At 39.1% G+C, this 14,342-nt stretch overlaps 1 protein-coding gene across 1 annotated transcript in view; it reads right to left on the reverse strand.

Annotated features, from left to right (window-relative positions):
- Positions 1-480: 480 nt before the first annotated feature.
- The window catches only part of PRKCE (protein kinase C epsilon), a 581,980-nt gene continuing 568,118 nt past the window's right edge, over positions 481-14,342 (reverse strand). Inside the window, exon 15 of the mRNA XM_019516328.1 lies at positions 481-3,633. Within this exon, the coding sequence (XP_019371873.1) occupies positions 3,487-3,633 (147 nt within the window). The 3' untranslated portion in view covers positions 481-3,486. The remainder of the gene's footprint in view (positions 3,634-14,342) is intronic.

Below are 14,342 nucleotides of genomic sequence, written 5' to 3' on the forward strand. Positions count from 1 at the left end.
GTACTCGCTGTGAGTCAAGACCATTTAACGTTCATGTTAAAGCAATATAATTCTTTTAAAATCTCATGCACTTTTCAGGCAGCAAAAAATATTAAAGGAATAAATTAAATAAGTAAAAAAGTTTTCAAATGTTTTCTCAGATCCAGGAAATAATTTAGATTTGTCCAACCTTAAGAGCATATATAATTAAATTAAGGTAAAAATTACTAATCATACTTGCACATGACTGTTTTGCTGAAATGATGCCTAAATAGGTGCTAAAATCCATAAGAAGTGAAGGGAATCAGTTCCTCATAGGATTAAACCTCTTATTTAGGAAAAAGGCTCCTTTGCAAAATGGCCCCACCTGATGAAAACAACCAAGCAAGCAAGGAAAAAAAATCCAATATTTTATATTCCACATAAAAGTCATTCTTCTTTAGGCTCTTTGAATGTTTTCTAGCTCAAGAGGAATGCTAATGAAGACTTAAGGGGAAAAAATAAGATTTAACATCATTGTATTTATTAGGTTCTGAAACAATACACATTCACATCCTTTTGAATACAGTACATTTGGCACAGTAATAATGTTTATGATGAAATAACACTAATGAATGGCAAGAGATTCAAATTACATCCATAAGAAAAAAAAACCTGTACAAATAAATTGTCACAATAAAAAAAAATCTAACCCCCCCTAAAACTGAATACATTTTATATTTAGCCAGAGCTAGTCTGCACATAATTTAAAAAGAGGTAATTTTTTAGCCTTTTTGGAGAGAATTCATTTTATTTCACACTATTGAGAAAAAATGTGTTTCCATTTCTTTACGAAGTCTGTAAGAGAGGAAGACAAGAAACATTGAATTCCTTTCTTCTTTTTTTTTGGCATTTTGCACAAAAAGAGAGCAAGAAAAAATTTACAGAATAGGCAGAAATGTAACAGAATGTCCATTTTTAAGAATTACATAAAAATGTTCAAGGTAACAGACAAACCTCCTGATGTAAACCTAGTGCAGTTCTATTTACTTGTATTGAAGAAACATCTGCCCATGCAAAAAATTTCTTTCTCTGACTTTTCTCTTAGCATCCTAACCAAAACAAATGCAGGTGCTGAGGCCTCTTGTTATACAACAGTTTCATGATTTTCCTGTTGGAACTGGGAGCGTACTAAATAGTTTACGCATCAAAATCTTTGTGGAATGTATGTGCTCCCCAAAAAGAAATGCTTTTCATTTTGCATAAAGGCCTCTATTTTTGTACAAACAGTTGTACACTTTGGAATAGCTTGTCTTCCTAGTCAGTCTAGTCACCTATGGAAAAGAACATTTAGCATTGCGATCAGTTCTTGCCTGGATGTCAAAAGTGAAATGTGGTGAAAAATACACACAGCCAGTAGTGACGCATGAAAATTTGTGGGCAGTTTTATCATACCTTCCTAAAAAAAATGAGATGATGCAATTGTTTCTGTGCTTGTACTCAACTCCAGAAGCTAGTCTTTTCCCAGTACATAAAGTTACTGAAGATAAATTAAATTAATCTAAAGGTTTGATCCATTATTAAACCTGTAGGCCAGACAACACATGAATTGATATCATAATATTTAATATTTTGAAATCATCAGAATATATATAATAATTACACCTGAGTTAAAAAAAAAACAAAATGGAACTGAATGTTTTCATCCATAACAGGCTCTGAGCAGCCAGATGCAAAACTGACACAAACTTATTTGCTTGAGACCAAGATTTGCTTAAAGCCAATTACTCACACTTTGTCCACTACAATTTGTAACATTCCTTTCTCTTTCCTAGCTCTATCATATCATAATAGAGTTGAAGAGAACTATACAAGAGATTTAGTATAGCTTAATATATGTCTACATCTTTTATAACAAAAAACCTCATCTCTCTGACAGTAACTTGAACCAATACACATACAAGAGTATTGCACATGGACATTATTATAATTATTCTTTCATAGACTAAAGTTTTTATAATATGCCTAAACATGCAGCAGTTGATACCTCTATATTCATTGAATTCCACAGGCTTTGCAGCAAACACTATATACAAAATCTCACCTGTACAAAAGGCAAAAAAGCTTCTTTAGTGCCACTTTGCCAATCACAAGTATATATATTTTTGTGCAGTTGGAAATCCATGAACAACAATTAAAATGGATTCCATTAACTGCTCACTCAGTCCAGTAAAATATATAATAAAATGACCTCAGCGATACATGTACACAAAAACACAGGATACTCCTGGAAATAAGTACATAACACTGTTAGCATATCTACAAGAGGTAACTTCACATTAGTAGTATTGTCCACATGAGTTACCATTTCAATTAATACACAAGAAAATCAATTTACATCTTTCAATAATGTCAGTTTTTGAATGTTTGATCTTCAGTCTTACACACTGATTCCACATAATGCATGTTTAGCCTTGGTTTGTGTTCTTCTAACAGCACAGATTTCATAAGATTTTACACATTAAAAATAAAACAGTAGTACTATGGTTTTGTAAAAGTGTGCAAAAGTAACACACTGCTGTGAAAAATAAATAGGGACCTGTTACACTGGAATACAAACATCTTATATTTTAAAGAAAAAAAGTAACTTTAAAAATACCTCCATACCTATCATTGTGTATCAATGGCATATTTGTCTTGGGTACAAGTTTATTAGGAAGTAATTAAACTACTCTATACCCAATTACCTGTAAAATTTGTGGAAAACCTATGTAGATCTATTAAAGCTCTTATAGGTTTTTGGAGAATCTGTCTACTGTTACATTTTAGCCCTTTAGTATCTGTCTAGAAAGTATCTGATTTCCTTTTTTAAGTAAATGTTTCAGTTCTTTGATTTTTTCATGAAAAGTTTTGGCAGCTTCAAATAGCTGTGCCCTTTTTTGCTGGATAGTTGTATACTACAATTACTCTCCAGTAAGTTAAAGCATATGTGATCAATAATTGCACATCCAAGAAAGACACTTTCATTTACGACAAAGCTATAAATTATCTCTCCACCTTTGAATACAAACTTAATTGTAATCGCCAGTACAGAAGAAATGGCACAACATGCATTCTCTCTCTCAATTTAAGGATGTATGGCAATGATGTAATGTTTCATGACAAATAATTGGACATGCTGTCTCCATCTTAAACTGCATGGTTCCTTTTATTACATGAGAAGATGCAAGTTGTGCCCTTTTTGGGAAGTCTTATGAGTAAAAGAAAAGTGGCAAATTAAAAAAATATGGCAGTGTGTTACATCTACAATTTCTGATACAATATTCTTTTGCATTGCTTTGAGAGACAGAAATTAAGAGTGCCTTTAGATCAGAGGATTAAAGAAAACATATCAATAAATATATAGTTTAAGTAGGGATACAGGCTCATAGTAAGAGAAGTAGTTTTTGATCTACTGAGTCTCAGTAACTTGAGGGTCTTCTTAGGACCACTTCTTGCAGCATCATTCATCTGGCAGCCTAATGTTGTCTATGGCAGTAGCTCATCTCCAAAGTAAGAGAACCCCTTAAATTCTTCTTGATTGATTTGCTTTATAATTGTCTCATCCACCAGCGTTAATACTGGCTCTTCTCGTGTAAAGTCTTGATCAAAGTTATTTACGTCCCTTTTGGTTTTCTGAGAAGGAAAGTACAAAAAAAAGGTGAGCATAAAATGATAAACAACAAAAAAAGATGAACAGCAAAACTGCTTTTCTGGGGCTGAAATAGACAGAATTTTCTCAAATGATAAAAAAAAGAAGCTAGTTCACAGAAACAATAAGAGCCATGGGATAAGCTACAGGAGCACAGAGTATAAATAAATTCAAAGGAGGGCTTGAAAGCAAGTACTAGGAATGGGTTCAGAGAGACCCTCAGGCCTCTGAGTGGTGAAGGGATAGTGACATGATGAGAAAGCAGGAAGCTGAGATTAAGGTTTATTTGAAAAAGATTTTGGCATTGTTGGCTGGATGTTTTCCATTCTTAACATTTTCTATGGTTTTAATGGCCTCTTACTTCAGAGGCATGAACTGAACTGTTTTTCCCCATAAGCTCACCTGCTACATCTCTACATTATCTACTCACTTACATCTGCATTCGCAGTTGATTTACCATTTGCACACAGGCAATTCAAGTGCCCCCATGTTGCCCCATACTGAGGAATCAACAAAAGGCACCGCTTAAGTAACATCCAAATTACTGTTGGTTTCAATGGGGTCTGTATTCTCCCTTGGACTCCAGGACCAACTATCAGCTTATGAGCTGATACTGTGCACAAAGCTGACAACTGGTGAGAGCTGTGGGGTAGATGTCTATTGACTAAGAACAGAGCTGAGGAAACAAAAACATTTCACATAAGCCACTAAATAACCACACAATGCTCTTGGCTGTCCGTGGCTACTAAAATGGAAGTAACCTAAACAGGTAACATGAAGGGGGAGAGCTCCATCTTTTATTGTCAATCCCCTGAGCCCTGCGGTATTGCTGCATTCCATCTTAATACAGTCCTATGATGTTGTCAATTCCCAATGTGGGGACGGGACAGTCACTCTGTTTCTTTAGAGTTTTTAGGGCTGTCTAATCTTTAAGTTTCATGAAATCTTTGAAAACAGCTAAAATGACCCAACTGGTACTCCATGGAGGCAAAACTGATAAATGGGTTCTTGTATCTGTATCACCTATGACCAGATACAGATCTTCTTGAAAGCTAGATAACCCTAGAACAACAATTCCAACTTGACGTGCACTGTAACATGTCAAATCAACCATGTTACATTATATAGATTTATGTACTATAAGCCTGTATGCGTCTCCTTTCAATATACATGCATAATTTTGTTAAGGCAAAAATATACCCAGTGCATTATTTGATCAATGCTGTTTCTGCATTTGTTGGATTTTTCTTTATTTGTATTAATCACATAATTTCCTTTTTCATTAGTAAAATGGTCCTAGTAACTTATCAATCTTCTATAATGAATGTGTATAACATATCTATTAGCAAAATAGCTGTCTTAACCTAAATGAAGAATATCTACCATTTGTAGACTCTAATACATCAAAGTGGTAAACAGTGATCATATATAAATCCTACTACTTGCTAACAATGTCTCTGTACATACTGTACTGAGATATATAAAAATCACTGTTTAACTTGTTTTCTAAAGATTCATCTATGGGCAAAATCTTAAGTCCTCAGTGCATTCTTACTCCAAAGGGCAAATATTCCATAAAAGGTTTATTTGAATTTTTGAATGCATTCTCTCTGCAGAGCATTAAAAGACAAATATTTGTAGAAAGTGAGTTCCAAGTTTGTAATCATGATTCTATGCAACAGAAACCTGATCCTATGCTGACATTCTGAGCACTGGATATTCACAGTAAAAAAAAACCCTGAACATGTAACTTGAGTTTTTCTATTAATTGTGTAACTTCTTTATTTCTATTAATCACATTATATGCTGTTAAGAATTATTTGCAAATTTCAAGAACAATATATTTCAATCATATGCAAATATAACTAATAATATGAGCACACTGCACTTTCTATGAGTTAAGAATTTAACAAGAGGCTAAAAACATATTAAATTATTTGCCCCCTGAATCTAAGGGCATGTTTTAAAAGGTGTGTGCATATATGGGTATCTGCAAGTTTTAAGCTCCTGGATGCTTAAGTCCAGTAGTTTGTTTTTTTTTAAGCTGACTTGGTGCTTATCTGCATCTTTAGAAGCCTAAATCCCTTTAATAATCTGACCTTGGGATGGAAGGGTTCCGAATGTTTTCCTGTCTCAGATATAAAACCAATTATCTACATTTCAACAAAGACATAAATCAGCCAATCCAGCAACAGGGCTAGGGTGTTGCAACCTGCACTTCATACTCTTAACATGCCTGTAACAAAGTAATTGATCAAGCCAGACAAAACGAACCACAGGGCACTGACAAAAGTGAATGGATTAAGTAAAGCAAGGGAAAAAGTTCAGAGTTCATAACCACAGCTTAATTTCAAACAGAAACCCTCACCTAAGAGACTTCTCCCCCCTTAGCTTCTTAGGCAATTTCTTCCTGAAACCACTTATATTTTGCAAGGCCCCAATCTGCAAAGAACTAACAGGTCTGGCCACATTTCTGCTGGTTCCTGACACTGCTATTGTAATATTCATGCACTCTGGGTGCTACCAAGAATGCACAGCTTTAAAGTTGCAGTGCCACATCCCAGAAAGAAAGGAAGACAGCAAGGCCTGCTGCCATCTCCAAAAAGAAAGCCTGGGAAAAAATGGAGTACTGAAAGGGACTGTGAGCCCATGTAAATGTAATGCTGTTAGTGCCAATCCTAATTATTCAAAATAAAAATAAAACCATGAAGAAAACTATTTAAAAAATCCTAAAACTGAACTAAACATAATAAGATTTTAAAATGCAATAGCAATATTTGGAGTTCTTTTTACTGGCTTTCTGGTTCCTGCCATTTTAGAATTCACTTTTCCACATCTTTAAGGCTTTTCTCCCTAAGGAAGGCTAGAAACTTATTTTTTGACAATTAAAGCTAAGCTTCTCAAAGCAACTTCACAATGCCAGGAGCTGGGTCTTTAATAAAAACACAAAATATTGCAAACCATGTGAATTGGCACGGATGGAATTCTACTGGGGATGCTACCAAGGAAACAGAGTCAGAAGCACACTGAAAGGCATGGAAGAAATACTGGGTAGCGTGGGGCTGACAGGAACACCAATACCCATTTAGCCAGACTTTCCATATAGTGTAAGTCACAAGAAAAATCTTATTACTTTCAGAAATTGCTTCCCACCTACGTTTCCTACATTTTCTAAGCTGTCTCCCTGAACAACTTACGTCTAGACTGTGTCTTTTTTCTTTCCAAACCCCGCGCCCCCCAAAAAAACCCCAAAACCAGAGGCAGAGCATCCACATAACTATTACTGATAGGATACTATGCCCCACTAAAACTATCTGTAATTTGATTTTATTTCGACAAATACCAAACTACTACCACATGATATGTAAAGACCACAGAAAGCAGGACCTTGGTTTGACAATTCATCCAAAAGATAGCCACTTCTTTCATGGCAGTGTATCTCATGCCAAGACAGGTTATTGGGTCACAATTTCTTCTGAAAGATTCGCTTAATTGCCATCCTATCTTTTCGAGCCACATGTTTTTAAGAGCTCTTCTTAAGAGCTCTCCACTGCTGAATCAGCTGAATCTCTCAATCGGCCCCATCCCGCTCCTGCTCTCCCAGCCCCATCAATGGCTGCCCCACCTGGCCCCAGCTACTGGCTCTTTGAAAAAAAAGGTTCTCAGCACTTCAGGTCCTTCATTAGTTAAAAGAAAGGGGGGGTGGGCTTAAGGATCATAAAACAGGACAAGAGTTCCTGGCTCTTTTGATTTTAGTCCCTTGTTACTATAGAAACCACATTGTGTGATCCCATCCATTAACTTATCAAGCAAGATTCTCATTAAAGTCAATGTCATTTGTCTGACACAATCTTTAAGGCGTTGGCTGGGGCTGAGTTCCTTTTTCTTTGTAGCCTCCTTCAGCTAAGTAGAAGAAACTGAATCACCGGTGAATCAAATCTTGAAGCCCTGATAGGCATATTCCTAGATAACTTCACTATGAATTTTGCTTGAATGACGTTTGACATTTGTGGGTGCTTGTACACGTGACGGGAGTTTAGTCCTCAGGGTTTTATTCTATACCCCCTAAACTGAAACAGTGGGTTTTTAATTGAAACCCACTGTTTCAATTTTTCCATCACATTACAGCAAGGGGCCCAATCTTTTTTTTCTTTTTTTTGGTGGAGCCAGAACCTGCTGTGGCCTGGGGGTGAGTTGCCAGCAGGCTGAGTGGCCCCTGAGCTGAGGGGGGCCTGGTCCTTCCCTCCACGGTAGTGATGCCCCCTGGGGTGACCACGGCAGGCTGCTAGTGGGCCACGTGCTGTCTTAGCTTGGAGGCAGCACCGGACCCGATCCAACTGTTCCCCTAGCAGACTTGGGGAGCAGCATCTGGTGGGTTTGCAGTGGGTGGGCTCGGGGAACAGCTGGATTGGGCTGGGTGCTGCCTATGACCTGGGGTAGCACCCAGCCCATTAGCAGCCCACCTGCTTGGCCCAGGGGGCACTTCAGGAAGGAAAAACTGGGGCCCTCCACAGCTCAGGGGTCACTCGGTCTGCTGGCAGTTCACCCCCTGGCTGTGGGAGAGGCTGGCAGGTTTCATAGAAATAAAAAAGGATTGGGCCCCTCCACTTCTGCCTTCAGCAGGCACTTGCTGAAAGCAGAAGCGGCAAGTGGCCTGATCCTTTTTTCTGCAGAGCCTGCCCATCTCTCCCACACCTGGGGGGCAACCTGACAGCTGCAGTGCATCATTGCAAACTAAACTACATTGTGTAGTTCAGTTTGCAACAATGAAAACTCATCTAAAACCCCCCAAACTGGCACACATGTAATGTGTGATGCCATTAAGCCACACAAATGACATTTTTGTCACATCATGACTACTATCACATGTACAAGCTCTCAATGACTCCAATTTATGACATCATAACTGTGAAGAGAAATGTTACCCAGACTGAAAGGATCAGCATTCTGAATAGTTTGTGTTTCACTTGTTATAACACTTCTAGATGATTTCGTCTAAGAGCAGTGGAAACTAGACTTCAAACACACTGGTGCAAAGCACAAGGTAATGTGGCTAACCTCAGATATCACTGTCCTCTCATTCTCCTTTTTGCATTGTGACAACAAAAACCGCACCGCAGGCAGGGAACTAACTCTGCACCAATCCTTTCACAAACATGAACCATTTTCTAGAAGGCTGCTAAGCACTATAGGCAGCAGTTACTTTCACATTTTACCCATTCTCTCTATATAGGTTCAGAGTGAATACTGACAAAAACAGGTTTCCGTGCAAAAGGTTGCCAGCTCTGTTTTTTGTTGATGACTTTGATGTGCTTTAAATGTATTTGCATGTATAGAAAATCAAATTTACTCATAAGCAATAATTTTAAAATAGCTTCCTGTCTGAAACAAAAAATATGAAGTATATTTTCTTTGGCTAATTTATGAGAATTTTATAATAAATGATTCAAGTTTTCTATCTGTCATCTGATCTGCTTGTATCAGAAAAAGCTGCAACAATAAGACACATTTTAAGCAATCACTATCCCAATGAATTCAACTAACAGTTATTAAGAGACAAGGGGTTTGAAGAAATGTACCCAGTTTCTACAGCATACTAACATCCTTGGCATTCACTCTGAGAACCAGGTTTTGTGATGCTCATTTACATCTTCTGCACAGAAAGTGTGTGTGTGTGTGTGTGTGTGTGTGTGTGTGTGTCTGTGATGGTGTGTGTGTGTGTGTGTGTGTGTGTACATACCCAATATATATAGAAGCTATTTCAGGAAGTAAGCAAAAGTGCAAAGCAGAAGTCTTTCATTTCTAAAAGGTTTTAATAGCTCATGAAACTCTGTAATTAAGACTTATGTTGAGCTATGTAGTTCAAATACTAGATACTCATGTACTAATACTTTTCTTTAACAACAAACTGCTTTACACAACTATGAACTTTAAGAGGGATCACTCTGCCCTTCAGCAGACTGTAACTACCTCTGAAATTAAACACTACACAGCAGTGTAAGGAGCAGAAAATATCCCATTCAGTCAAAGAATGTACTAAATGCCCATAAGAATGTGCTAAAAGTACTCATACTGGAATACATCCAGGACACCAAGATGCACATCTCTATCTTGTGTATATATACACAAACAGTCACTGTATGTTTATATGGTGCAGGGCAGCACTACCTGAGCTAGTGCTCTGCATGCATTAGCTCCATGAGATGGTATGGCACTGTGCCCAGGCTAATTAGCTCTGGTTAGAAGTGCAATGTACTGCTGTGCAGGCATAACCCCTCTAGCTCTGTGCATGCCAGCTCCAGTACCAAAATCAATCAGTGTAAGGCATCAGTGTGCAAAACTACCTGAGCTTTGTGCGCTGCATATGCTAGGTGGCTCCAGAAAAAGAAGGAGCATGACTGTGAGGGCATGGGCACTGAAATGAATTACCTCTGGCTCTCACCAGAAAGGAGCACTGCCATATGTTATGTAGATATGGTCAGAACCTCAGTTATACATTTTGCCCCCACACTGCCCGCCAGAGTGCCTGCCTATCATCACACTCTGGCTTTGGTTTAGTACTAACTCAGGCCACCTCTTCTGTAACAAGAAGGTATGTTATTCAAACTGGACACATCTACACATGCAATTAATGTGATTGAATATACTCTAGCTCAATTTGGCCTAGGATACATAGGGAATTATTTTGCACTTTTTCGAATTAAAATGCTCTTCATTCACACAATAATTCCTATAGTAAATTAACCATACTAGTTGAAATTCTGTAATCTATAAACTACTGCAAGACTGTTTTAGGCTGGACATAAGGAAGAATTTATTTACTGTCCAAGCCCCCAAGGTCTGGAACAGCCTGCCATCGGAGGTGGTTCAAGCACCTACACTGAACGCCTTCAAGAGCAAATTGGATGCTTATCTTGCTGGGATCCTATGACCCCAGCTGACTTCCTGCCCCTGGGGCAGGGGGCTGCCCTCGATGATCTTCCGAGGTCCCTTCCAGCCCTAATGTCTATGAAATCTATGAATCCCCTTTGAAAACATGGAATGAGAGATCCATTCACATGAACCTTATTTTACATTTTCTAGTTCACGTGAGCCTGGCAGTTCTCCAACTGCAGTCCCTAACTACTTTGAATCACACCATAACCATCCTGCCTGCCTGCCTACTTTGGTGGAGGGGTCATGTTGATTAGATGTCACACCCTCATTTAAATCTTAGCACACAGCCAGTTCAGTCTATTTACAGCTTCAAACGCCTGGAATCACAATGTTCAGCATTATAACACTGGTTTTGAATACATGTGTAGCACAAAGCATCCGTGACTGTCAGCACTGCAGTATAACGTATGTTCTGTCAGTGCTAGCTAGGAAAGTAGGAAGTTATGCTGACTTGTTGGACTTGCCAAGTCTGACCACAGATCCCAGAATCCCAGTGGCTTCTGGTAAGTATCCTGCAATTCACTGCAAGAAAGCTCCCAGATTGCGTAGAGCCTAGCAGAGGGACAAAGCACTGTGGGATACCTAACCAAAATGCTGTGTGCTTATTTTGAAAAATAATTATCCATGCGTGGCTACGTGGATTTGAAAGATAGGCAACAGCTGTCTGGATGTAACTATTGCAGACTCCAGATGTTAGTCCATACGAGTTAGTGTGCAAAAGCACAGTGTGAAATAATGTCCTATGGAGACAAGTCCCTTAGATTTCATTCCCTTAATATGGACCATTATTGGGCCTGTATGTTTGTAGGATGTACCAAGAGTGCAAGCAGTGGTAAGACAGTATACTGAAAAAAGCATGGCCAAAAATAATTGCCTTGGCTAAATACTGGGTATTATTCAAGGTTTAAGTAATTTTTAAAATCATCCCAAAACATTTAGCTTTGTATTAATCATTTGCCAAATTCTACATTTTATAATAAAATGTGCAAGTTATATGCATCTAACATGAACACAGCTTCATTAACTTGGAAGTCCGAGGGCTTGACTTATAAGAAAGACGTTGTGAGCTGCAAAATATTATTTTGTCATCATAGGGTGTGACTACCTTTCACCTCCTCCATCACTTTCCATCAGTGCTGGCACATATCAGTCACTGGCACATATCTACTGGCAGCAGTGCTGATGGAAGCTTTGGTGTATACAGGGCACTGACATTTTTACTATTGTCTACCAATGGTCAGAGCAGATCTAACTAGCACAAGAATTAACCTCTGAAAGTCAGCCAAACCCATCTACAGGAGTGCTCCTTCAGCTGCTACTACTAGTGGAGCTGAATCCATAGTAGCGCAACCGGGAATATTCCAAGGAAATTTGGTTTAGTTAAGGCAGGCTTGTCCAACATGTGGCCCGTGAGCCACCATGTGGCCCTCCAAGCTGTTTTCTGAGGCCCAAGGTGCTGCAACGGGAAATGAAAGTAAACACTGTATTTTTGTTTCAGGGGGGTGATGTGATACCGCTTCCTGTGAGGTCTTTGAATAGGGCTCGCTGGCCCACTGGGTGATAAAAAATTCATGATCTGGCCCCACGTTCAAAAAGGTGGGACACCCCTGAGTTAAGGTCTTTGACAGACCCCTTTCTCAAACAGTCATCAGTTCACACCCTCTTGCATATCCCCACAATTTTTTAACTCAAAACAAGTCTTAAGTACAACTCTCTGAAAAGCAACTGAATACTAGGCCTCTCTCAGTTCCAAATGTGTTGTTTCAAATGTGAAGGGAGAACTTGACCTTTAAAGATTTCCCCTGTGTTCAGAGGTATAATCTATTACAAAGGCAGTGAAAAAAGGAAAGGGGAGGGGGGAAGAGCTAGTTTGTTAGTTTTAGGGGGAAGAACAGAAAGATATCAAGCAAAACCTGAAGCAAATAAATTAGTAACATTTGTAATCTCTCTCATGTAGACCACCCCCATGACCAGGACACTGATAACAGATACTTCCAGTCTTCCACTCTGCCTGAGGTGGGTTAATCATGTGGATTACAGGGTGGGAAAAAGTAACTTCTCATTAGTCAAACACTTCACAATTGGTAAAGCATGTGTACATTCACAACGATCTCTGATCTCCTTTCTGATGAGCAAATGGCACTAAATGCATGGGAACTGCCATGTTCCATGGTGCAGGGTAACAGGGGATACATGCATTGGAAACTGCATCTCTCTAGCTTTGGCTATGGAATGACACAACCAAGTATTAATTAGCCATTTTTTCAGGGCTACACAAGTGGCCATGGAGCAGCAATGCTCCCTAGTGGCAGGGGAGGATTCTGTCCTTCCTTAACTTCTCAGCACACTGCCTACTTGATCAGGTGCTTTGTTGACGATCTAGTTGATGTATAAATAAAGAGGGTTTTATTTTGGAACACACCATCAGGATTAAAATTGTGCCCACTTTATTTTAAACCTGCTGTTAGTTTACATTAAATTATACCTAGCTATTCCCCATTCTCCTGCAACAAACACTAAATACAAAGAGGCAGGGGTGATTTCTGTGTTATCTTGCCTGTGTTATCTTTATTTCAGCCTGGTGAGAATGAACACAGTGGACACCCCTAACTGCCAAGTAGTTCAAACAAAGATTGGAATTACTGGACACAGAACTGAACTTCAGTTCCAAATCTTGTAAGGTTTGCTCATCACTACTGCAGAAGCACTGGCAATTTCCAAGTCTCACTGTATATTAATGGTACATACAGTTGTTTCAATATATGGTTAATAAACTACTACAGTTTATTGCAGATAAGATAAATAAGTTGCTTAAAAACATCTCAGGTATCTTCCACAGATATGTTTACAATACATGCTGGTCATTTCTGTAACAGATTTATAACTTTGATCAATTATTTATTAACCCTTTACATAGCAGAAGATATGTATAGAAAGTGTGCCTTTTTAAAATGTAGATTTGGTTCATCAGTCAGTTGAACAAAATCCATATATATGGGCTTAGTCCATCTGTCTGTGTGGGGAAGGGGGGCACAGGGCTGGACACAGAGTAGGGGGGAAGGTGGCGCATGGCCAGACACGGAGCAGTGGCACTGCAGGTTGGTGGGTGGTGGCTGCTACATGCAAACTCCCTCCTCTGCCCTGCTTCTGGGAGGCAGCACTCCATCCCTGCTGGCCCCCACCCCCATCATTTTTGATGGGCAATTTGCTAGTTATGCCTTAGGGGTGTGTGAAACGGGCCCTATTTGATTCAAATTCAGTCCAAATCAGGGCAGTGATTAAATTTATTGATTCAGATCACTGTTCCCAATTCCATTTGGCCAAATATGAATCTGAAGATTTGATGCTGATTCAGAGAATAAGCAATTTGGACACATACACAGCTTTAACTGTTTTTTCTACATATCTCGAGGTACCAGGCATGGCTTATGAATGCTGCGATGCTGGGGCAGATGGAGCATCCCGCAGGAGTGTGGGGGCCCTCCCCACCTGCATGGTCAGCAGCAAACCTGGAAGTGGACTGGAAGTGCTTCTTGTCCACTTCTGGGTCTGCTGTCAAGTGTGCTGGGGACCCGCCTGTGCTGCTGTGGGATGCTCTATCCACCCCAGCATTGCAGCATTCATGAGCCACCTGGTACCTTGAGGTATGTAGAAAAAACATTTAAAGCTGTGTCTATATCTCAATTGCTGAATCTTGCCGAATCTCTCTGAATCAATTTGGAGAGATTAAAGGGTCTCCTGATTCAGTTCAGATTTG

Source organism: Gavialis gangeticus, unplaced genomic scaffold, assembly GCF_001723915.1.
Source record: "Gavialis gangeticus isolate Ggan-Ray unplaced genomic scaffold, GavGan_comp1, whole genome shotgun sequence".
Classification (NCBI taxonomy): Eukaryota; Metazoa; Chordata; order Crocodylia; family Gavialidae; genus Gavialis; species Gavialis gangeticus.